The sequence below is a fragment of the Alosa pseudoharengus genome, unplaced genomic scaffold (genome assembly GCF_046254945.1).
Source record: "Alosa pseudoharengus isolate Yale_2024_CS ecotype anadromous, Long Island Sound unplaced genomic scaffold, YU_APseudo_1.1 YU_APseudo_1.1_scf_7, whole genome shotgun sequence".
Lineage (NCBI taxonomy): Eukaryota > Metazoa > Chordata > Actinopteri > Clupeiformes > Clupeidae > Alosa > Alosa pseudoharengus.
Genome location: NW_027468859.1, coordinates 15,172,077 through 15,196,618, shown reverse-complemented (window position 1 = coordinate 15,196,618; position 24,542 = coordinate 15,172,077). Strand labels below are relative to the sequence as shown.

The 24,542-nt window shown below is 43.7% G+C and overlaps 2 protein-coding genes across 3 annotated transcripts; both read left to right on the top strand.

Annotated features, from left to right (window-relative positions):
- Window positions 1-297: 297 nt before the first annotated feature.
- Window positions 298-8,310, top strand: agxtb (alanine--glyoxylate and serine--pyruvate aminotransferase b). The gene is made up of 11 exons (XM_076272403.1): window positions 298-567; window positions 740-932; window positions 1,056-1,120; window positions 4,292-4,392; window positions 4,657-4,727; window positions 4,919-5,003; window positions 5,137-5,235; window positions 6,016-6,085; window positions 7,255-7,350; window positions 7,573-7,701; window positions 8,027-8,310. The coding sequence occupies exons 1-11, from the start codon at window positions 298-300 to the stop codon at window positions 8,132-8,134; spliced, it is 1,287 nt and encodes a 428-aa protein (XP_076128518.1). The 3' UTR covers window positions 8,135-8,310.
- Window positions 8,311-9,616: 1,306 nt separating this feature from the next.
- On the top strand, window positions 9,617-24,338 carry tmem63a (transmembrane protein 63A). Of its 2 annotated transcripts, none has more exons than XM_076271658.1 (23): window positions 9,617-9,741; window positions 12,729-12,898; window positions 13,678-13,757; window positions 14,643-14,715; window positions 15,650-15,687; window positions 15,837-15,979; window positions 16,311-16,362; window positions 16,550-16,658; window positions 16,912-16,982; window positions 17,217-17,297; window positions 18,077-18,206; window positions 18,338-18,471; window positions 18,568-18,702; window positions 18,943-19,096; window positions 19,349-19,455; window positions 19,559-19,645; window positions 20,069-20,128; window positions 20,367-20,529; window positions 20,654-20,759; window positions 22,065-22,232; window positions 22,324-22,439; window positions 22,951-23,007; window positions 23,201-24,338. In XM_076271658.1, the coding sequence occupies exons 2-23, from the start codon at window positions 12,737-12,739 to the stop codon at window positions 23,348-23,350; spliced, it is 2,376 nt and encodes a 791-aa protein (XP_076127773.1). In that variant the 5' UTR covers window positions 9,617-9,741; window positions 12,729-12,736; the 3' UTR covers window positions 23,351-24,338. The 2 variants fall into 2 exon arrangements, with proteins under 2 accessions (XP_076127773.1, XP_076127774.1); XM_076271659.1 differs by having other exon boundaries at window positions 9,617-9,745.
- Window positions 24,339-24,542: the final 204 nt, after the last annotated feature.

Genomic DNA, 24,542 nt, shown 5'->3' with positions numbered 1-24,542 from the left:
TTTGGATAAGGGTTGTGTACAGGAGGTCCCAATGAGAAGATTTATGTGAGAAATGTGTACACAGTAGTGCACAATTGTAGAATCAGCAATAGAACACTAAAAAAATGCTGTGTGTGTGTGCGTGCGTGTGTGTGTGTGTGTGCTGACAGGCGGGGTAACCTGAAATGACGCAAGCGGCTATGTGACCTGTGGGTCAAAAGATTTGTTTGCTTGAGGTTTTCGTCCACGAGTCCAAACTTAAAACTCCCTGACAGCGAATGTACCTCGCACAGACACACACAAGCGCCAGCACCAAACATGATGCACAGGGCTCTGATCTCCCGGGGCGCGCGGCTGGTACAGCAGGCCTCCGCCGACGGCTCGTTGCTCGCGTGTAGTGCGCCTGCAGCCGCCTGTTCACAACGTCCGGCATCCTCCGTCACCATCCCACCGCCCGCGTGCATGCTGAGGCCGCTGGAGGCACCTTTCCGTTATCTCTTCGGTCCCGGACCTTCCAACGTTCCACCGCGTGTTTTAGCCGCGGGAGGCAGACCCATCATTGGCCATTTGCACCCAGAGATGTATGAGGTAAACAGGCCGAATCTCACGCAGGACATGGCAATTTTAAATGTCATCTCTAACGATTCCATTATTCAGCAATAGAAGGCCAAATAGAAAGACGCGTGGCATCGCATGACCACTTCTCACTCCAAAGTTTGACACCTTTCTGAGAGAACTTCCTTTGCTCGCTGTCTTGCAGATCATGAACGACATTAAGAAGGGGATCCAGTATGCTTTCCAGACGCAGAACAACATGACCTTGTCCATGAGCGGCTCCGGGCACGCGGCCATGGAATGCGCGGTGTTCAACACAGTGGAACCCGGCGAGAGCGTACTAGTCGCTATCAACGGCATCTGGGGAGAGCGTGTCGCCGAGATCGCAGAGAGAATGGGTAGGCCCACAACTGTCATGTAGTAGCCTAGCTTATAGCCTAGCCTAGTGATAACTAGCAATCGGACATATTCTTTACCTGATATGCGATTATAACGTTTCACATTGGTTTGTGCTTCAACAGGTGCTAAAGTCCATACTATTGTCAAAACACCAGGGGCATATTTCAGCAATCAAGAAATTGAGCAGGTAGGCCTACTACAGCCTAAAGGTGGTGATACATGGGCTAACTTTTGAAGGGGGCAATCACATACTGTAACCGGTTCCATGTCTCCTGGGTGAATGGTCATAGCTTGCCTTTTGATGATACAAGTTCTTCAGAAAATAGGTCAATAAGGCTGTGGCAGAACCACAATACTCTGGAACATTGCTCTGCAGCATTGCTCAAAAAGTTGCCTTGTCTATCATCAAGTCAAGGCCCTAGTCATGATGTCAACATTGGGGGGCCAAACTTTTGACAGACATACAGTAAGCATGGATGGATTATGAACCCCTGGTAAAATCAAAATCCAAACCTATGAGTCTAAGCCTTAGTTAAAAAGATAGATAGATAGATAGATAGATAGATACTTTATTGATCCCCAGGGGAAATGCAAGGTCTCAGCAGCATACAGACAACACATACACATTCTTTAACAGCAGAAAAAGTAATTAAAGTATATAATATAAAAACACAACTAAGCAATAAGGACAGTAGAAGATAAAGAATATACTAAATATACTAAAATACAAATTATACTAACTAATACTTAATCTAAATAAATTCTAAAAACAGTATCCACATAGTGGTGATTAATCAATCAGAGGCGCTTGCAATGACTGAGGCAGGGACTGAGCCTGTGATTCTCTGTGCATAGTAAGGTAAGGTAAGGTGCTCTGTGTGAATGAGTGTTATGGTGATAGTGCAATGGTGATAGTGGTCATGGTGATAGTGCAAATGAGTAAGTCCAACAGTGCAACAATGCAGAAATAAAGTCTATATATCTATATATTTAACTATTTAAGAAAAGGTATAAGAAGATATATGCAAAATGTTTTTTTTGAACTAAGGCTTAGACTCATAGGTTTGGATTTTGATTTTATTAATTTTATTTGCTGGTGGCTAATCAACCAATTTGAATGTAGTTTGAAAGGGACAGGATTCAGGAATAGGCTACTAAGACAGGCCCCTCTTCTGTCTGACTGTACTGTACTCTATCTGGAACCATCACTAGGCTACTAATTTGTGTGCTATTTATGTTTGATTACATTTCAGATGGTGGTTCTTGTTGGTTTCCTATAGTAGGCTATAGCGATTTTTCTGTTTTTATTTTTCTGTTCTTGTATTGGGGGGACATTTTGGTCACATTTGAAAGGGGGGGGGGGGGGGGGGGGGTACGTCCCCCCAATGTCTATGGTGACCATGGCCCTGTATCAAGTTAAGGTAGATTAAGGTCAAAATATTTTTTGTTTTTATATTTTTTATATTTAAGTTATACTGCTACCAGCTTTGAGCACCTATGGGCAAAATGGTATCACAAAGTTTTGGTTTTAGAACGAGCTTTTTGTTTGTTTTAAGACACCATCTTTTAGTAAAATTAAGGTAGCTTAGGCCTACTCTTCTGCAGTGTAGGTGAGGTGCTTTTTCAAATCGAGTGTGTGGTTCTGTCAGATAATGCTGCTGTATCAGTGTGTTTGTACTCGGGCTGTCAATCGATTAAAAAAATTAATCAAATTAATTATATACTCTGTGATTAATTAATCTAAATTAATCGCATATATAATTTTTGCTGTGAAAGTATTTTAAATATTTAAATTCAAATGAATCATTGAATAATCAGCAGTAGTGACATTAAAGTTCAAAAACTCTTTCATTATTATTTTCACTGTTCAAATAATGGCCATAATAATCTATGATATGACGTAATATGCTGAGGAAATCAATTCAAAAGTGCTTCGGGAAGAAGTTTTTTTTCATACAGGCATTTCAGGCCACAGATATAACCTAGGGGACACAATGAACACTCCCTTGAATGTCAACACTATTTCTTTGCATTGATGTGCGACTTTAGAGTTGACAAACTCCGGTGATATGCAAATTCCTTGCTGCAGACATTGCAGAGGGCTTTATTTTAATCAACACTTTATTTTTATCAACATCAGGCCGTTTTTTAAAAGTAAATGTTCCAATCAATGATCTAGGCAGTATGGCAGTTCTTCTCTCTCCTTCATTTTACAGTCTAATGGTTACTGACTAGAATGGCTCGGGGTCAAAGGTCATACGAAATCGATTAATCTGCGTAATTTTTTTTTATCAGTTATTTTTTCTCAAATTAATTAATCAAAATTAATCAGTTATTTTGACAGCCCTAGTTTGTACATCATCTCATTTCTAATGCACATTTTGACCATAGGAATATAATAAAATCAGCATTCAATCTTTTAATGCACACAAAGAAGAAATTCCATATAGTTGAGGGAGGTGGATTAACAATTTATTTGCAAGTTGCGTTTCTACTTGAGTGTTCCCGTAAACGCTGCCCTGACGACCATACATTTTGATCCCACAGCTGAGAGAGCCAAGCAGACCCTCCTCACTAGATTTGGTCAATGTCCATTTGAACTCATTACACAGTGGATGGGAAGGCATGCAGATGCACATATTCTTGAGCCAAATTTTCATGAATGTGCATAGAATGTGCAAAGGCCTGCTGAGATAGATGAGTGTGCTGATGTTTAATGTATTTCTCTCTGAGTGCAAACACGTGTGTGTGTGTGTGCGTGCGTGCGTGCGTGCGTGCGTGCGTGTTATCTGGTGACTGATCCAATGGGCCTTTCAACAGAAGACTCTGGTGTGTGTGTGTGTAACATACAACTTTGATTTACGTTGGTTTGTGTGTGTGTGTGTGTGTGTGTCTGCGTGCACCCCCCCCCCCCACACACACACACACACACACACTACACACCCAAACCAGCACACTGACACATCAACCCAAGTTCTCACTCACCTTTGCTCCACATATTTACTGTCAAAGCTCATTTCCATCACTGAGTCACATGAAGTCAGGTCATGTTTTAGGGCACAGGTAAGAGAAAAGGAAAGTAAAGTTACAGTACTATAAGGCTTTGAACAGAGTGAAATGTCTAGGGTGACACTGACCTCCAGGGAATAGAAGTCTAGCCCACTGACAGGCATCATATGGAGAGGTAGCAAGCACAACACATACAGTATTATATTATGATCCATACAGACTAATTCAGTACAGCCCCTAGAGGGCGCCACCATCAATATTTTCCTGACGGAGTTCAATCTGCCATTGAATCGACAGTTTTGACATGAATTTGTGTGTGTGTGTGTGTGTGTGTGTGTGTGGTGTTTAGGCCCTGGCAAAACACAAGCCTGTGCTGTTCTTTCTGACTCATGGTGAGTCATCTGCTGGTTTGGCCCACCCTGTAGATGGCATCGGAGACCTGTGCCGCAAGTAAGCCCCTCTTGCAGTACACATTGACACACACACACACACACACACACACACACACACAGATCTTATACTGACTACACCCAACTATACAGCTGAAAGGTTTGATTTTTTTGTGATGTTTGGTGTTTGGTAAGATTCTCGTGTTTGTGGAAGTGTCTGGGACATTTTTCTGTTGTATTAGCAAAGATCTTTTTCAATGCTTAAGTGTGTGAGTGTGTTGATGGAACATTCTAGAATGCTGATGTGTGCTCTCCTCCTCCTCAGACACAACTGTCTGTTCCTGGTGGACTCGGTGGCTTCCCTGGGGGCTGCTCCACTGTATATGGACCAGCAGAGTAAGAGCTTCTCTCTCTCTCACACACACACACACACACACACACACTGACAGGCACACAGAAACACACACACCCATGCAGGACTATACAATTCACATCTCATCTTCTCCACAGACACACACAACCACACACCCAGTAAGTGATTTACAGCAGTATCCAGTAGCACACACTTCCTCTGTCTTTCCTGACAGATATCGACATCCTCTACACTGGCTCACAGAAAGCCCTGAACGCTCCTCCGGGCACCGCACCCATCTCCTTCAATGAGAGAGCCTGGTAAGAGGTGTGTGTGTGTGTGTGTGTGTGTGTGTGTGTGTGTGTGTTTGTGTGAGTTTACTTTCCAAAGATGTGTAAAGATGTGTAATTTGCCCAGACACCGTGTTGTGTGTGTGTGATGCATTTCTCCCAGTGAGAAGATGTTCAACAGGAAGACCAAACCTGTCTCCTACTTGTTAGACATGACCCATCTTTCCAACTACTGGGGCAATGACGGAAAACCAGCCAGAATGTAAGTCTGCTATCACACTCACACACACACACACACACACACAGTCAAACTGCCCATCTCCACCATCATTCAGTGTGTGAGACTGTACATTTATGACATTTCAACTATTCCCTTTACTTTGCTACTTAAAACAGTACACCTATAATCCATTTCATTGACTGAAATATGTTTAAGTACACAACACAGGAAATACTGTAACTCTCCCCAGATGAAAACTATTGCACACACACACACACACCCTTCATTATAATCAACTATTAGAGATATTCACTATTAGGAGATATTACTATGAGGGTTGCTATGATTATTGTAAGATAAGCCAGCTGTTGCTTTTAGTGTTTCCAGCAGATTTGGAGGAGCTGTCATAACCATGGGCGGATTATGAACTTTTGGGCCCAGATGTATTAAGGGCCCCCCACTAATTGTCGTATATGTGGGATGGGGGGTTTGGGGGTCCTCCCCCAGAATTTTTTTAAATTAGTTTGATGTGATTTCCTGTATTCTGGTGCATTTTGGGGATTGCCAATACTAAATTCAATCAGATTCATAGCCTACATCCTGATTTGTTGATATTAAGGCAATGATTCCATGCAAAGGCTTGGGCTTCAGGGCCCCCTGACCCCTTGGGCCCCTGGGCCTGGGCCCGGTAGGCCCGTGCAGTAATCCATCCCTGGTCATAACCCACATGTCAATCTTTAACCGTGATGGGAGTTCCCCAAACTTTATATTTACTCATACATATTTCTCTTTTTCTTTGTGCGTGTGTGTTGTTGTTCACAGGTATCACCACACAGGGCCTGTATCTGGCTTCTTTGCTTTGAGGGAGAGTCTTGCCATTCTGGCAGAGAAGGTAGAGGCTGCATAAGTATGTCTGTCTGTGTGTCTGTGTACCTATGTGTGTGTGTGTGCGCACGTACGTATATGTTTGTGTGTGTTTGTACGTGTCTCTGTGTGTGTATCGCTGTGTCTTCAGCTTACGTCTTCTTTGTGGTGCGGTGGTAGTGTAGTGGTTAAGGAGCTGGGCTAGCGTGCAGTAGAGTTTAGATTCTCTGCCCGAGCCCGAGCCCGAACTTGACCCGACCCGACCCGTGGGCCGATATTTCCAGCCACTATCCTCGGGCCGGGCCGGGCCGGGTCCTTGATCAAGCTTGCTTTTTTTTTTTTTCTAATCATTAGCCTACTTGGGCGGGGAGCTAAAGCTATGCCATAGTCAGACTTAGAAATATTTTATAATTGTCAAAGTAGGCCTAAGTAACAAGTGTATACAAAGTTATACAAGTTAGGCTCAGAGTTACAAAATGTCAATTGTAATGTCATCTGCGCAACACGTGTCATGCGCAGCTTCTCCACTCGCACACATCACACAGGGCCTGCTGTGCTGTATTGTGTAGCTTAAGTGCAACGTGAAACTTGAAGATGTAAAGAAAAAAAATGAAAACAGGAGAAATAACTTCGAGGAAGTTTGGAGAAAAGTCGGAGGTATGCATTTGTCAGGTATGCTTTGTTGCGTGCATTAAGTGCCCACGATGTTCACCTAGACAGCAAAAATACTTTAAGATGAACATGAAGCAGGCTTGCCATGGCAGAAATAATGATAGCCAGCCTTCAATGTCCTCTTTTGTCCTCTCAATGTCCTCTAAACGGATTTCTGTAGCTCTAACAGCTCGGAATTGTAGTTGAGAACGTCAGTTATAATGGCCCACGTATTTAAAAAATGTCGGGTTTAAATCGGGCTCGGGCTCATAATTACAGTTAACATGTCGGGCCGGGTCGGGCTCGGGCACAATATGCACGGGCTCGGGTAGGGTCGGGCTTGATTTTTTGGGCCCGATCTAAGCTCTAGCGTGCAGTAGCCTGAAAGTTGTGGGTTCAATTCCTGGCTTCCACCCTTGTGCCTTTGAGTAAGGCACTTAACCCCAAGTTGCTCTGGGGACAATGTGATCTCTTGTAACATAGTTGACATTTTGTCACTTTGGACAAAAGTGTCTGCTAAATGTAATGTAATTCTTTGGGGTGCAGGGTTTAGAAAGGTCTTGGCAGGAGCATCGGGAGTTGGCTGAATACCTATGGAAAGGGCTGGAGGATCTCGGACTCAAACTCTTCATCAAGGACAAGGTCAGTGTGTTTGTGTGTGTATAAAACTGTGAGTGTTTGTGTATGAGAGAGAGAGAGTGTGTGTGTATGTGCGCGTGGGTCAGTGAGTGAGTATTTTAAACCTTGTTCTTTGACTGTTCATTGAGCATAGTAAACTCTCTCTGTATAATAACTGCCAATGACTGTAATGTAAACAAATAATGTGTGTACTGTATGTGTGTGTCTGTGTATTCTCCTTCTCAGGACCTGAGGTTGCCATCGGTAACCACCATAGCGATTCCAGAGGGTTACGATTGGCGGGAGATGCTGGCCTACATCATGAAGCACCACCAGATGGAGATGACAGGGGGCCTGGGACCATCCATAGGCATGGTCAGTACTGTGTGTATGCATATGTGTGTGTGTGTGTATACGTGTTTTAAGTGATTGTTGATGTTTTTATGTCTGTTTAGTGTGTGTGTGTGGGTGTTGAGTTAGTAGATGGATTTGGTGTTTGTGTGTTCTCATGTGTCTGTCAGTCTCTGCATTTTTTATGTGTGTATGTATGTGTGTGAATGTGTAAGATTGTGTATGAGTATTGATGTGCATGTTTGCGTTTGTGACGATGTGAATATGTGTGTGTGTGAGTGAAAAGAGAGATAAAGAGAGAGTCTATTGAGCTTCCTTGTGACTCTGCCCTTTAATCTCTGGTTGCTAGGTGATGCGTGTGGGGCTGATGGGATATAACTGCAAAAAACCCAATGCTGACATGGCACTCAACGCTCTCGCCGATGCCCTAAGAAACTGCAAGAAGAGCAAGGCATAGAATCACACACACACACACACTCTTACAACCCGCACTCATCCACCTTTTTCTGCACGTACACACACACACTTGAGCCCACCTCACCTTGGAGCCTCCATCATCTCCACCATCAGGTGTGTGATGATGTTGACTGACATGAAAGGTCACAATAATTGTAAATAATTAATTACATGATGTTTTGTTGGTGCCTTGTGATCAAGTTTTTAATAAAAAGGAAAGTATTTAAAAAATCATGCATTTTGTTCTAATATTAATTCAGACAGAAAAAGAAAACAAACGTTTCTGCAATCAGGAAGAAATACTTGCTAATTCGATGTCATTAAACATAGAGCCATACAATTAAGTGGTGGTATGAGCGTTCATTCAATGCATGCGCGCGACAGAAACTAAAACTACCCGATAACGTTGGTAGCAAAGCTCCGCTTCAACCTGTCAGAAGGCTATTTAATTATTTAACGGCATTTAATAGAACTGCGTGGATTCTTGCAACTTCCATAGAAAGAGCAGAGACTGTATAATACACTTGAGTAGGCCTCTGCGTATAGTCAAATTTGAATATAACGTATATAACGTGGTCAAAAGCTATTGTAGCCTTATTTGTCTTCCTTTAAAGACCTCCAGACCAGAGATTTACGCTTATCTGCTCCGCTGTTTACCATACACAAAAGCTGGCATTATGATTCCTGAATCCTTACATTCAGGCATTCAAATGAAATTTCTTTAAAACGCATGCCATTTTTTTTCTCCATTTGCCACAGTGTATGATGCTTACATGAGGGAAACATTCCAAAACAGCACCCATATAGTTGCTGTTGTTTTAAGAAGTAGCCTATTTCTCATGCAAGCATCATGCAACCATGCAAAAGCAATTATATTGTAATTATTATATCTTACATTTGTAAAGCAGTCCTCTGATGTGCATGTTTTCACAAACTTTTTGTGAACAATGTTAGCACTTTGAACATTGACTGCTTTGAAGTGAAAGTGCATACCAATATAGCATAATATGGGGGGGGGGGGGTGTGTGTATGTGTAGGTGGGCCCTATGACCCCAAAGTCTGCCATGACTGGGCCTCAGGTCAAATAAGTTTGAGAAAGGCTAAGCTAGCATACCAAACCTCTACAGTGTGTAAGGCTATCAAATTTTTTTTGTGAATAGGCCAGGCCTAGCTAGCCTACTTCTTATTATTAATTCTTATTTTATTAAAAATACATTTATAATTATTATTATATAATTCTTGAAAAAGTCTTCGAGAGCAAGAGTAGCCTAAGTTACAGTGCAGTGAGCGAGTTGGTAGTAGCAGTTTCCGTGAAGAAGCCCATCTAGGCCTACGTTATTTGTGGTTGAACAACCAAAACCGCGCTCTTGGGGAACTAGAACTGTTGTCGGCCTGTCCTGGCTGAGCAGTGTTGTCGTGGAGTCTGATGGGCGGGAGGAGTGAGGCAGGCTTGTGCGCAGACACGGATATGTCTGTCGTGGCTCTTATTACATTCTCTGCTTTGGTCTGTTTAGCTCCGGACCGGTCAACCGTTCAAAGCGATAACTACGATAAAATATGACCTCCCGTTGGACGATCTCAAGATCCAAACTTTGGTTTTAACAAGAGGTAGGTAAGGCAGGCTTTTTATTTCCCTGGAAAGTAACATTCTGTAACCGAGATCACAAGTAGAAAAACTTGTGGTCATGATGATGGATCGACCTCAATGGAAGGGACAGACAGACAGCGTGACAGTTTTAGACGAAATAGGAATTCTCAGTTGATTGGCGTGAAATTGAACAAGTGCAAAATAATAGCTCTTTAACTAGATTCACTCACTCAATGTCTGATCTAGGCTACTTTGTAGTTTCGCCCGTCAGAAGAATTATGTATTGCTCTGAGTTTAAACAGCTGTTGCTTTCTCTTGCATAGCGGGACTTATTCGTTTCACACCCCTAATGCGGCAGTATCTAGCCTTGATCACATGCCAAGCATAATGTGATCACGGTTGTGTCATTGCGGAAAACATTGTTTCCTCGGCGTTTAACGCGTTTGGTTAGTGGAACGGTGTTGAAGTTAGTCTGCAATTGGCACAGGCGAGCTCGTGACTCCCCGCCCTCGTTCGGTCAATCTAGTTTTGTCAGACAGAAGGTAGCCTAACCCAGTGGTTTTCAAAGTGGGGGCCGGGCCGGGCCCCCTAGTTGGAAGGAAAAGTAAAAGCAAGAAATGTATACATTTGAAAAATGTAAAATATACCTATTACTATGAGGGTTGTTATACAATGGCATTATAATAATTTGTTACATATCTGAACATTATATTGTCTATGATAATGACTGGGAATAATAGTAGAGTGATAGCTCTCATATAGCAGAAAGCCCCAAATGCAATTTTTACACACTGTATGCTCCATCGCGAAGTGCTTGTGGCTAAAACAATTATTAGGATTAGCTTAATGTATTTCTACATTTTCCGTAGTATAGTCGATGGGTTTAATAACACATCAAGGGGGTCCTTGGCCAGAACCTAGTGGTATTTGGGGGGCCTTGTCGTGGAAAAGTTTGGGAACCCCTGGCCTAACCCTACACTTTCCCTGGCATCGCAGACAGCTGACTAATAGGCCCGCAGCAAGTCAGAATGGAACAGCCTTCACTCTGTTCTGGATATCCTCGCAACTTTCTTTTGGAAAATGAAAATACACTCTGAGAAATACATTTGGCAGTGACTGTCAAATTAAAATATTCTTTTGAGTATTAATTCTGATGGATCATAAATCTTAATGTAAAATCAGTCTGTCTGATTTGCAGTCTGATGTAGAATTGGATTGTACATTAATGTATCACTGTCTTATAGTTTGCCTATGGTCTGGTATGATCTGATGGAGTTTAGCTTGTGCTATTTATTGGATGGGGACTTGAAGACAGCTGCAAGATGTGGCACAGGCTGTGCCCAGGATCCGTAAAGGCACTCCTTCACACTAGGCCTACAGCAAGCACTATACACGGCCAATCGCCAGCCTAGATTAATCACACAGCAAGGCATAGGATACAACTGTAAACAATAATTCTCAGCAGGCCTGGGCCAGTTCATCAGCAGGCTCGCCAGGAAGGATTGGGCAGTGACAAGTGTAGAGAGAAGCCTCCTTTAAGCAACACTCCGTAGAGCAACAGTTCTCTGGATAACATATGCTAGGCCTACTATAGATAGGCTACTGTTAATTTAAATTTCAATGTAATTTCACTTATAGAGCGCCAAAACATTACACATGTCTCATGGCACTGAATGTTACAGAATGTTAGACAATCAGAGAAAAGTAGAGAAGAGAAGGCCCATGGGTAACAGGGGCGAGGAAAAACTCCCTAGAATTGGAGATACATAGGAAGGAACCTCGAGCAGATCCACGACTCAAGGGCCTAACCCATCTGCCTAGGGTCAGTTACAGAACAGTAAGGTCTGTATACATGGTAAAAGTTAGTTACAATAATCATAGCAACTTAGTTAGTTAGTTAGTTAGTTAGTTAGTTAGAATAGAACATGGTGTTTAAAGCCACCTGAGGTGTATGTTACAAGAGGTGGGATGGTTACATATCCAGTATGATAATGCATTAATCCTATTAAGTGTCAGAAAGTTCAAATAGTCCAGTGTAGGAAAAGGAATTGTCCAGGGGGATTAGGAGTTGTCATAGGGCAAGTAGTGGGTTGCTAGGCTGCACAGGCCAGGAATCCGGGCAGGGGGACAACGATGATAGGGAAGTCGTAGGGATGGGACTTCAGGTGAGATGAGTGAGATGAGGGCCAAACACAAGGATGTAAATGGTAGTGTATACTTAACAATTGAGGTAAGGGGGGGGGGGGGGAGAAAGAGAGATATAGACCCTTTCAACAATAAAAACAAAAACAATGCTTGAACGTTCTATTTGGGCCCCAATCTACTTCCTCTGCATTAAGATAACATATGGAATGTTAAAAAGAAAGTCTTGTGGGGCCAACTATGATGCTGATAATGGAACTCTCTTGAAAGGGTCTATAGAGTGGGTTAGTATTACTATAAATCAAAATGGGTAATGTCAATAAGTATATCAATGGTACTACTGGTATATAGTGTTATACCATAGTGAGAATATCCACTGTTAACAAACACTGGTTAAAATGCAACAACATATTACTATGGCAACGGTGCTGTTTCACAATCATACTTCTTTAGTATTAAACAACATCAATAGAGAGCGAAGACAAGAATAGATTTAAGAACCATTACATAGGATCATATAAAGCAACCCTGTGCCTCAAAGCATTAGCACTATTTGACTGAACAGAACACACCATAAGGAGTAGACCACCTCACTGTCTCGCTCGCACACACACAACTTTACTCACTGACCCACTCACTCATAGACAGACAGACAGACACACACAAACACACACACACACACATTTCTTGAACAGAACAGAACACACCATACAGTAATGTGTAGACCACCTCACTGTCTCGCTCGCGCACACACAACTTTACTCACTGACCCACTCACAGACACACACACACACACACACACACACACACACATCCCCCATTTCTTTCACAAACTGGACTGAAGTGTGCCCTTGTGTCCCCTAAGTGTGCTGAATGGAGTCTGGTTGGACCTGGCCATGGACGGAGGCAACTGGGAACAGCTCCGGCCATGTGGACAACAGCACCTGTTTCAGCGCCACCCAGAGCACCGTCCTGATGGGGAACCAGTTCGGAGGGGTACCTGTCGTCCTCCTGCTGGACTTCATAGTGTTTCTGGTAAGTGTGTGTGTGGGTTTGTGGTGGTGGGGTGAGGGTGTATGGTAGTTTGTTGAGCGAGCTACAGCAGACAGACCTGTTGTCATAAGCTTGCCGTAGGTATCCTGCAGTCCTGCAGATGTTGAGTAACGGGATATTTGGGTCGTTGTGGCAGTGTATAAATATAAGTATATATACTCTTTTGATCCCGTGAGGGAAATTTGGTCTCTGCATTTATCCAAATCCGTGAATTAGTGAAACACACTCAGTGAGGTGAAGCACACACTAATCTTGACGCAGTGAGCTGCCTGCTACAGCGCTCGGGGAGCAGTGAAGGTTTAGGTGCCTTGCTCAAGGGCACTTCAGCCGTTTCTACTGGTCAGGGTTCGAACCGGCAACTCTCCGGTTACAAGTCCGAAGCACGGCTGCCCCAAATGTGTTATGTGTATGTGTGTATACCGTGTATACCAAAAGTATTATGTGTGTGTATACGTCAATGCAAATGTTTTCTAGATGCAAGTGTGCTCTAAATGCATTTGTTGACGCTCAGTTGACTAGTTGTTGTGAGTAGGTGAAAGTTGATTGGTTCCTGTGCTTGTGAGAGCTGATCGGTTGTGTCTCTTGGGTGAGGGGCTAATTTGCAGTGCCTACTCTATGTGTGAGAGCTGATTGGTTGTGCCTACTGTATGTGTGAGAGCTGATTGGTTGTCCCTCCTGTTTTGTGAAAGCTGATTGGTTGTGCCTGCTGTATGTGAGAGCTAACTGGTGCCTTCTGTATGTGAAATCTGATTGGTTTGCAGGTGCTGCTGCTGCTCTTCACGTTCATCAGGAGGAAGCTGTGGGATTATGGACGCTTGGCACTGGTGGCTGACAGTGAAGGGTGCGTGTGTGTGATTCTCATTCAAACTGACACAACTTGATATGATAACTGAACAGCATATTATGTTTTCCCCATCACTCTGATGAACACCACTTTAATAACTTAAATAACTTAAATAAATATTCTCAACACCACTTTAATAACTTAAATAACTTAATTAAATATTCTTAACTTAAATAAATATTCTCATTTGGACCTGTAGTATGGGAAAGCTGGCTATCAGTGGATGTTGTAGCCATGGGTTGTGTTGAGACAGTACCGTTTGACATGTCTTGTGTCAGGGTGTAGAAAAGCCGTTAAAAAACAGTAGAAAGGCAGGGGAAGTTAAGGCAACATAGGAGGCATTACCACACATGTACACACTCACACACACACACACACACTTACAGACCACACATGTGTACACATGTATTCAAACAGAAACTCAGTAACCAAATCAGTTAAAGTACAACCACACACTCTCCCACACTCTTGACATTAAACATAGTTACAATGTTAGCACTATGCCATCTAGGTACATACATAAGCACAGCTGATCAAGTAATAAGTTCATAATGTGCCTGAATACACACACATACATGTTGCTACAGAAACCCCTAAAGTGAGAAACACTCCATTTCTTGTGAGACATACATTTCATCATGTCTCAGTGTGGTGTAAGTACGTGCTATCTCTCGCCAGCTTCCTCAACCCCGACTCCACGGGAGTGTGAGTGAGTGTGTGTGAGTTCCTCAATGGACTTTCACTTCTTAGATAGTACTCCTGTGGCTATGCCACGTTAGACTTGTAGACTGTGTGTGCGTGTGCGTGTGCGTGTGTGTGTGTGTGTGTGTGTGTGTGTGTGTGTGTTCAATGTTGTTTCTTAACTAGAGTGTGTGTCCACAGGTTTGAGTCTCACCGTCGTTATGGTCGCATGTCCTCGGTTATCTCAAAAGGAGAGGAACCTGAACACGAGAAGGTATGACACCACCACCACCACTATCATTATCAATATCATTATCATTCTCCACCATCCTCCTCATCACCACCCTCATAATTACAATCACCAACATCACCTCGTTCACGATCATGACCTCATTTTATCACAAGGATCACGATAACAACATCATCTCCAGCAACCACACAATCACCACATAATCATTGTCTTAATCATTGTTACCACTGTCTTAATCTGGGTACCCAGAAGCTCGCATCATGCTGAACGAACTTCTGGGCCAAAACCTTCACAACTGGAAAACCGCCCACTGATCTCACTTCCGTTGTGTTCATGGGGAAAAGTTCCTACTGAAATCAGTGCGAAATGGCTGCCGATACAAACATACTTGAAGCATGTTTAGAGTCAATTTTTGAAGAAATTGAAGTTTGTTACAACATTTGCATTAACCCTCTGCAGAAGTTATGTCTCATTTGCCTAAGCAAAGGCTAGCCAGAGATGGCTACAAATGCAAACTAAGCAAAAGAGTTATTGTGTGCGCATCCCACCTGGCAGGTGCAGGACAAAAGAAAAAAGAAAAGAAAAACTAACAATGGCAAACTAAACGCTATCGTTTTGGTTGTTAGTATGCTGTCAGCGGTATTTTCATGAAACACCCAGTACATGTGCATACTCACAAGGTCTGCCACATCTCTGCGATTAGCTATTGAGAAAAGCTTTGTTCGAAATCAGAGACATTCCCCCCACCCTATTTTGCCCTGAATCCAGGTGTATTCCTCTAGACTACCACTGTCTTAAAATAACCGTTAGGAATACCATCAACATCACTGTCATTAGTAAAGTCACAGCCATTCACAACCATTACAGTAATCACCGTTACCCCATCATTCTCACATCTCACATCAGCAGCACCACTCCCCAGACTTATATTGTGTGTGTGTGTTCATTCTCCCTGTAGGGTCTGTGTTCCTGGCTCACTTATATCATTAGAATGGAGTAAGTTGATGTATTTATATACCTCAGGCCTTTACATACATACCGGTATATAAACTTACACATACAATGTACGTAATGTACACCATTCAAGTGCAGTGTGTGTGTGTGTGTGTGTGTGTGTGTGTGTGTGTGTGTGTGTGTACGCGCAGTATGGCAATGGTGAAAGAGCGTTGTGGAGTGGATGCGGTTCACTACCTGTCGTTTCAGCGTCACCTGATTGTGTTGATGGTACTCGTGTGTGTGCTGTCCGTGTGTGTCATCCTGCCTGTCAACCTCTCCGGGAATTTACTGGGTGCGTCTACACGGCAACACTCCCACCCACCCACTTCACTGCAAGAAAAACTAACATTTCTAAAAAATAAGATGCTAGTGACTCTCACTTCTGTACTTGTGTAAAATGTGTGAAATGGGTCATGTGCTTTAAAATAAATAATTTGCTCTAGAGTTATTTACTGACGTGTGTGTGTGTGTGTGTGTGTCTCTGTCTGTCTGTGTGCCTCCCGGTGCCTGTGTGTCCCAGAATATTTTGTAAATGCATTATAAAATATATAGTGCTTGCATGTATGGACATATATGCATGTATCCGTGTGTGTGTGTATTCACAACTAACTGATCTTTTACAGGAACTGATCCATACAGCTTTGGGAGAACCACCATAGGAAACCTGAAGGAAGGGTAGGTGTGGCTAGAACCCACACAGTGTGTTTGGACTGTGTGTAGATATTGGGTGTTTGTAATTGTCTTTGTTTGATAAGCAATGAGTTTAGATCAAATGTGTGAAATGGCTCATGTGCTTTAAAATTAATCATTTGCTCTGGAGTTCTTTACTCAAATAGGTCTTTGTGTGTGTTTGTGTGTGCAGAGACAGACTGCTGTGGCTACATACGGTTTTTGCAGTATTTTATCTTGTCCTGACGGTGGCACTACTAAGACATCATACCTCTCAGATGAAGGGCACAAATAGAGATGAGGTATGTAGACACACACACACACACAGAGACACACATTATAAATAATACACTGTCTTACATATGTAATTACATATACATAAACACACTCACATGCATTATTACAACACAGATCCGTACATATATTATGTTTATGTACTACTGTGTTTAATGTAATGCATGTTGGTGTTATGTATTTATAGTATTATGTGATGATTTTCTGTTTATATTCTTGTATTCATGAGTATGATTATCAATATTTGGGGTTACTTTTCAGGCCAGAAGTACACTCTTCGTCTGCTCTGTCCCCAAAACCGCCAGTGAAGAAGACATCAAAACACATTTCATGTCAGTGCACCCACACATGCTCTCACCCACAAATGTTTTTATAGTGTCAGTACGCATTGCACACACATACTGTGTCACATACACATTTGTGTGTGTGTGTGTGTGTGTGTGTGTAAAGAGAAAGAGATACCCATTAACACTTACTTGTATATAATGATCATGTGATGTTCATATGCCTGGCCTTTTGCTTGTATGTATGGAATGTTTATGGTGTGTTTGTGCTATGGTCTGTAGGGAGGCTTATCCCACTTGTCAGGTGACGGATGTCCGCCTCTGCTACGATGTGTCTAAATACATCCAACTGGCCAAAGAAAGGTACTACATTACCCAGTGTGCCACTGAATTATTTCTAGAGTGTGTTTGTAAACTGCCATATGGAGTGTTCTGAGCACACTATTTGAAACCGCTCATTTGAAACTGTTGGAACCATAGATATATATCAATGGTTGGAACTGGAATGGTTGGAGCATCACACACTCAGTCATTCAGGGCACGCTACAGCTGAAGGGACAGAGTGTGATGTCAGTCTTACTTACCGAACGTACCCGTCTGTTCTACTGCTCCCCTCCTCGTATTTCCGACGGACATTATGTAAATGAGCTCGTGTCTGAACGAAGCAAAGAACATGCAGAGATTCTGTTCATGTGAGTGTTCAACCACGTTCAACCTGTTCAACCACACAGAGATTCTGTTAATGTGCGTCGGTGTCATTCACACATATGACCCTATAATGTCAGCATGTTAGCATCATACCTGAAGGGTCGGACCTCCATTTGACAAAGCTGCACATATAGAACAAATGTTGACTTCTACTAATAATAGAACATAATTTGTAATGAAACAAAATAGTTTACTCACTATTCATCACTGTTGTCAAGCTCTTGAATGAAACACAAAACCCAATTTCGACCCTGTTTGTGTTATGTCCACTTTGGTTCTCTGTGAGAAGCCATTTGTTAATTTATAGAGATGGATTGTTTGTTTTCCAACTGCGGAGTGTCATTCCATATCCAGAGTGGCAGATTGAATTTACAAACGCATCCCTAGTGTCCTGCCTAGAGCTTGGGTTAATGTTGCTATGGTGAATCTCCTAGGAAACGGGTGGAGAAGAACCTGCAGTACTACCAGAGAGTCCTGGAGCGTCATGGCAAGCGTGAGTTCATCAACCCGCGCCTGTGTGGGTACCTGTGCTGCTCCGGATGCCAATGCCACGCCTGCCAGGAGGTGAGAGAGCAATAAAAGATACAAATGAAGCGTCAAAGGCCGTCCATACTGTGTCTGTTCTCTCACTTTTTCTGCATATTACCTCTCACCTGATGTTGCCTTACAAAGCCCTCATGTGTACATGTGTACAGGTGGATGCTTTAGACTACTACAGTTCCCAGGGGGCTGTTCTGCTAGAGGAAGTGAAGAAACAGAAGCAGGAAGTGCCACAGCATCCACTTGGCATGGCCTTTGTAACCATGCATACTGAATCCATGGCAAACTAGTGAGTGGGAAGAACTGTCTTCTTACGGTCACAGGAGTTGTTGTATCAAAGTGTGTGTGTGTGAGAGAGAGAGACTGACCACTCTATTATCCTCAGTATTCTGAAAGACTTCAACGCTGTGGACTGCAGTGGCGGGGGTGGCCGGGAACCACAGCCATCAGCCAATAGCGCAAGCCTGGACGTGAGAAAATGGCGAATCACACGGGCAGCACACCCCAGCAACGTTTACTGGTACACACACACACCAACGATACTTACCGGTACAGACCAGGGGGCTCATGGACACAGACTTGCATTAAAGTCATACTAAGTCATATGCACAAACCTGGAAAGCTGCGTGTACACACACAGATAGATCAGATAAGAGTCCACGCAGCTTTTCTTTGTACATCCCAATCAATGTTAGACTCTATATAAGACTCTATTCCCTTCTCTCCCTCCCCTCTTTGTCTCCCTTCCTTCCTGTCTCAGGGAGAATCTGTCAGTTCAGGGCTTCCGATGGTGGCTGCGTGTGTTCCTCATCAACATCATCATCTTCATCATGCTCTTCTTCCTCACCACACCCTCCGTCGTCATCAGCACCATTGACAAGTTCAACGTCACCCAGCCCATCAAGGATCTCAATGTAAGTGTGTGTGTCTCTCTCTCTCTCTCACACACACACTCACTCAAACTTAAACTCACACTCACTACATCACCAAGGCCCATTTACTATCTCAACGCAAGTCACATACACTCATCCACTGCCTATACCACCAGGATGAGTCTCACATACACATATCACTAAGTCAGTGTGGGTCTCTCTCTCTCTCTCACTCACTCTCTCAAACACACACACACACACACACACATGGTTGATGTTATTGTGTCCTCACAGAATCCCATCATCAGTCAGTTCTTGCCAACTCTACTGCTGTGGACCTTTTCAGCTCTGCTGCCAACTGTAGTATACTATTCTACTGTATGGGAGGCCCATTGGACCAGGTAGCACACAAACGCACACACACACACACACACACAAAGTGCAGAAATGTATTTTTATGCAAGCCCACTGGAACAGATAGGACACTCTGTTTGTGTGTTATAGGTCCAGTGAGAATATGAGCATGATGTATAAACTCTACATCTTCCTTCTCTTCATGGTATTGATACTGCCCTCTCTTGGCCTCTTAAGGTAACACACACACACACACACACACACACACAGCATGAAGATAAACATGCACAGCTTTCTTTTATTTGCTTGTGGAGACCCACCACAACACATACAAAGTCTTTTTTTCTCATCTAATCTTGGACCTCAGTATAGCAGACAGTGCCTTCTGCTGATCGGTGCAATGCATCACCACTGTGTGTTGTGCGTGTGTTGTGCGTGTGTGTGCGTGTGTTGTGCGTGTGCGTGTGTGTGTGTGCGTGTGTTGTGCGTGTGTGTGCGTGTGTGTGCGTGTGTTGTGCGTGTGTGTGCGTGTGTTGTGCGTGTGTTGTGCGTGTGTGTGCGTGTGTGTGCGTGTGTGTGCGTGTGTGTGCGCGTGTGTGCGCGTGCGTGTGTGTGCGCGCGTGTGTGTGCGTGCGTGTGTGTGCGTGTGTGCTCCTGCAGTCTGGATCTGTTTTTCCGCTGGCTGTTTGATCGGAAGACTGAAGGCCGTGTGAGATTTGAGTAAGTACCACTGTGTGTGTGTGCGTGTGTTCACTGTAAATCTGTATAGAATATTGCATTATATAAACTTGTGTTTTCCTGATTGATTAGGGCTGTTCTCTGAAGTATTTCATTCAAGTTGCATAGTCTATGTGTGTTAATGTGGGATCTGGGGATCTTTTTTCCTGCTGGATTTCTGGATTCTCTTGGTTAGCCACAATATTTACAATATTTGGTGTGTGTGTGTATGTGCGCCCAGATGTGTTTTCCTGCCGGATCAGGGAGCATTCTTTGTGAACTACGTAATTGCGGCAGCCCTGATTGGTTCAGGGATGGAGCTGTTGCGGTTACCAGGGCTACTATTGTACACCATCCGAATGGCACTGGCACGTTCAGCTGCTGAGAGGAAGTACGTCAAGCAGGTCAGTGTGTGTGTGTGTGTATGTGTGTGTGTGTGTGTGTGTGTGATTGTGTGTGTGTGTTCATGTTCAAATATGTGTGTGTGTGTGTGTGTGTGTGTATTAATGGCTATGTGTGTGTTTACAGAACCAGGCTTATGAGTTTGAGTATGGGGCCATGTACGGCTGGAATCTCTGTGTGTTCACTGTTATCATGGCCTACAGTATCACCTGCCCAGTCATTGTACCTTTTGGTAATGAACAAACACACACACACACACACACACACACACACACACACACACACACACACACACACACACACAAAAACACAAACATACAAACATATACACTTCTGTACATATCTTTTTCACAGAACCAAACACTGTGAAAGTGAATTAGTTAAGAGTTATAGATGATCAGGCAGGGCTCGAATTACGTGGGAGCCAGAGGGAGCCGAGCTCCCATAGATTGAGGACTGGCCCATGAAAGCAACGAAGTCAAAAACCTGAGGGGGTCTCTCATATCTGAAGGTGTCTGGCATTGTAATTTAATCTTAAACAACCGCTCATTATCCATCCCTGTGCGATCTCTTACCATTAAAGACGTTAAATTAAAATATAGGCTACTACGGGACGTAGACCTACACTACGCTCTTGAACACAGCATGACACTTCACCACCACACCACTAGACAGCACTCGCAAATCTGAAGAAGTCACCCTGCTTTGATGTGAGTGTTTTGTCTATTTGCATAGGCGTTCATTGGGCTAGCCTACGTGGTTTAATACGTGCTGAAAAGTCCTGTTTGCTGTTGAACTTGCGCTTCACCTATTCTATGTTGATTGACAAAGCCATAAATTATGGCCCATAATGCAGCCTACAATGATCGTGTTGTCTGATGATCTAGCTATCCTCTGCCATTCAGAGCTCCGGAAAGTTCCCAGCTATTTTGAAACACCTGTTAGCAATCTCTGTGTATAAGTTACACTACATGCATTATTGTGTTTGACACCGAGGATATCCTATCTGAGACGGTCGTCTGGTTTAAACGAGTTACGTTGATAAATTGAGAATGGCACAGACTAATCGTTTAGTCTATTTATTTGTATTGTGAAATTGAAATGAGATATGGACTATTATAATCAATAATATGTTGAAATTAATTAAAAAGTAATCTATGAAAAATCTATGTCTGTTGTGTGCGTGTGTCAAGGTAAAGCCTAGGCCTACCGTGCGCATACTGCGCAAAAGCGCCACTTGCGCCTAGGCTATTTCATTGTATCGCCTTGTTAGGCTATGCGCGGGGTGTGCCAACTTTTTATGAGATAGAGAGACCCCCTTAAAGACAAAAAGATAATTCGAGCCCTGTGATCAGGACCAATATGAAATCACATGAGTATAATCACATCTAATACACATTTTTCATTATAAATGGGCCCCTAAGTGGTTCACAGTGTGGTAACCAACAGTCATTTATCAAGCCTAGCTATATCAGAATAATCTCAGCCTCACCATGTAGGTTTAACACTGAACTTTTGTGTGTGTGTGTGTGTGTAGGTCTTTTGTATCTCTTTCTGAGGCACCTGGTAGACAAACATAACCTGTTCTTCGCCTATCTGCCCGCCCGCTTGGAGAGGCAGGTGCACCTGGGAGCCGTCAATCAGGCCCTCGCTGCACCAATCATCTGTCTGCTCTGGCTCTACTTCTTCTCTGTAGTCCGGACAGGTACGCACTTTCACTCACCTGTGCTAGTCTGCACATACACATCTGTGTCTGCCAGTCCATGTTTGACACCCGGTGTCTCCCTGGTCTACAGGCTTCATGGCTGAGACATCGCTCTTCACCCTGGTGGTCCTGTGCATCACCATCTTCATCTGCATCGCCTACTCCTGCTTTGGCCACTTTAAGTACCTCAGCCCCCACAACTACAGGGTGAGTTCACAGATACCTCAGCCCCCACAACTACAGGTGAGTTTGTAGAACTCAGCCCCCACAACTACAGGTGAGTTTGTAGAACTCGGCCCCCACAACTACAGGGTGAGTTCACAGATACCTCAGCCCCCACAACTACAGGTGAGTTTGTAGAACTCAGCCCCCACAACTACAGGTGAGTTTGTAGAACTCGGCCCCCACAACTACAGGGTGAGTTCACAGATGTTTAGACAGATGCCGTTTGAATAGGTGAATAGGGAAGCCGGGTGATGTTAAATCATGAGACATTTGGACAGCCGATGTGTTGGGTGCTGTTTGGGTGGGTGGTATTTGAATAGGTGATATTGGGTTGGGTGCTATTTGGGCTGGTGGTATTTGGATAGGTGATATTGGGTTGGGTGCTGTTTGGGCAGGTGGTATTTGGATAGGTGATATTGGGTTGGGTGCTGTTTGGGTGGGTGGTATTTGGATAGGTGATATTAAGGCACGTTGTTCTGTGGTGTGTTCTCAGTTGAAGGATGAGAAGGAGGAAGAGTGTGACAGAACACCAGCCACCTCTGAGGGCTTGGTGAGTGCAAAACCCAACACACACACACACACATGACAACCATTAGCCAACAAATACTCCTCCACCATACTGTGCTCTCATGTTTAAACAAACACACACCCTCCACTTCACTCCACCTGCAAACTCAGTCCACTAACTTCGGACACACACTCACATTGGCCTGTGTTTTTGTTTTGTGTTGGCATTGTGACAGGTATACGCCCCCAGAGTGTTGACCTCTGACCCTGAGTATGATTGGTCAGACAGCCGACCTGTCCGCCAGTCATACGGGACCACAGATTGTAGCCCCACCTTCTTGAGCACAGAAGAGGACCTACAGGAGGACATTCAAGAGGAGCCTTAGATAAAGGCACTCCTACGACTGTGGTACCCCAAAACCACTGTGACCAACAACATGGGTGGGCACAGCCACAGGAAGCGAGACTCTCGTTAGTGTTCAGAATCTCAGGAGACTTTTGAAAGCCACAGCCAAACCAGTCTCTTCCTACCCCTGCGAAAGACTACCTGCTGAAGCCAAAGATTGAACCAGTGCCTATAGCCAGTAGACTTTTCAAAGAAAAAAAAAATCTGTAACCTAGAGGTTCGTATTAAGTGTCATATTAAGGCGTTTTAAACCATGTTGTCTTCCGTCCAGAAAGCCTCTTGCAGGAAAGCAACAGGTGTTCTCGCTGAGGTGACGGTACCTGAAGGGACAGACTACAGCCCCTTGTGTGTCAGCTGATGCTATGACAGGTTTGGCCCTGATCTGTGTCAAACCACAGCCAAATATGTGTTACTGTCCACTGCTATGTGGTGCAGGGGTTTGACCATTCCTTCACATAAAAAGTGGAGGGTGAATGGCCGATCATTTCAAGCGACCTTGTGTGTTAAAGGAAGAGCTCAGATCTTTGAGAAAGTTTCATGGTACTCACTAACTGTCAGTGTAAGGGCTGCGTTGTTAACAACAAAGTGACATGCGCACACATCTCTGTGGACATAACACACATATACCGCAAACAGGATACGCACACATTTCTTTTTATTTTGTCAATTTCAATAAGATATACTACACGCTCATACACACATACGCTTCATGTTTCCATAAGCATTTCACGTAGCTCTGCTCAGTAGTAAGGATAAGGTGCCGCTCTGGGCCAGACCTGGGCCATCTGTGTGCCAGAGGTGGCTCTAGTTGCCATGAAAGCATTATACCCCAGTGAGACCAACCCTTCTTGGCAGCTGTGCCATATGTGTGCGTTATATCTGTCAATGCAAGTGCCTGGCTGTGTCAACCAGGGGGGTATTCCAAGTACGTGGTTTAGTGACAAACCTGGGTAAGTTAACTCCGAGTAAGTGGTAAACCTCCTAATAGAAGAGCTGTATGGCTTCATTCTCCTAACACAAAAAATGCCATAGGGCTCTTGTTGTAGAAGGTTTACCACTTACTCTGAGTTAATATACACAGGTTTGTAACTAAACCACGTACTTGGAACACCCCCCAGATATAACCTAAATCTACTGCCAAAGCAAATGGCATGCCACATCACGCTGCTCAC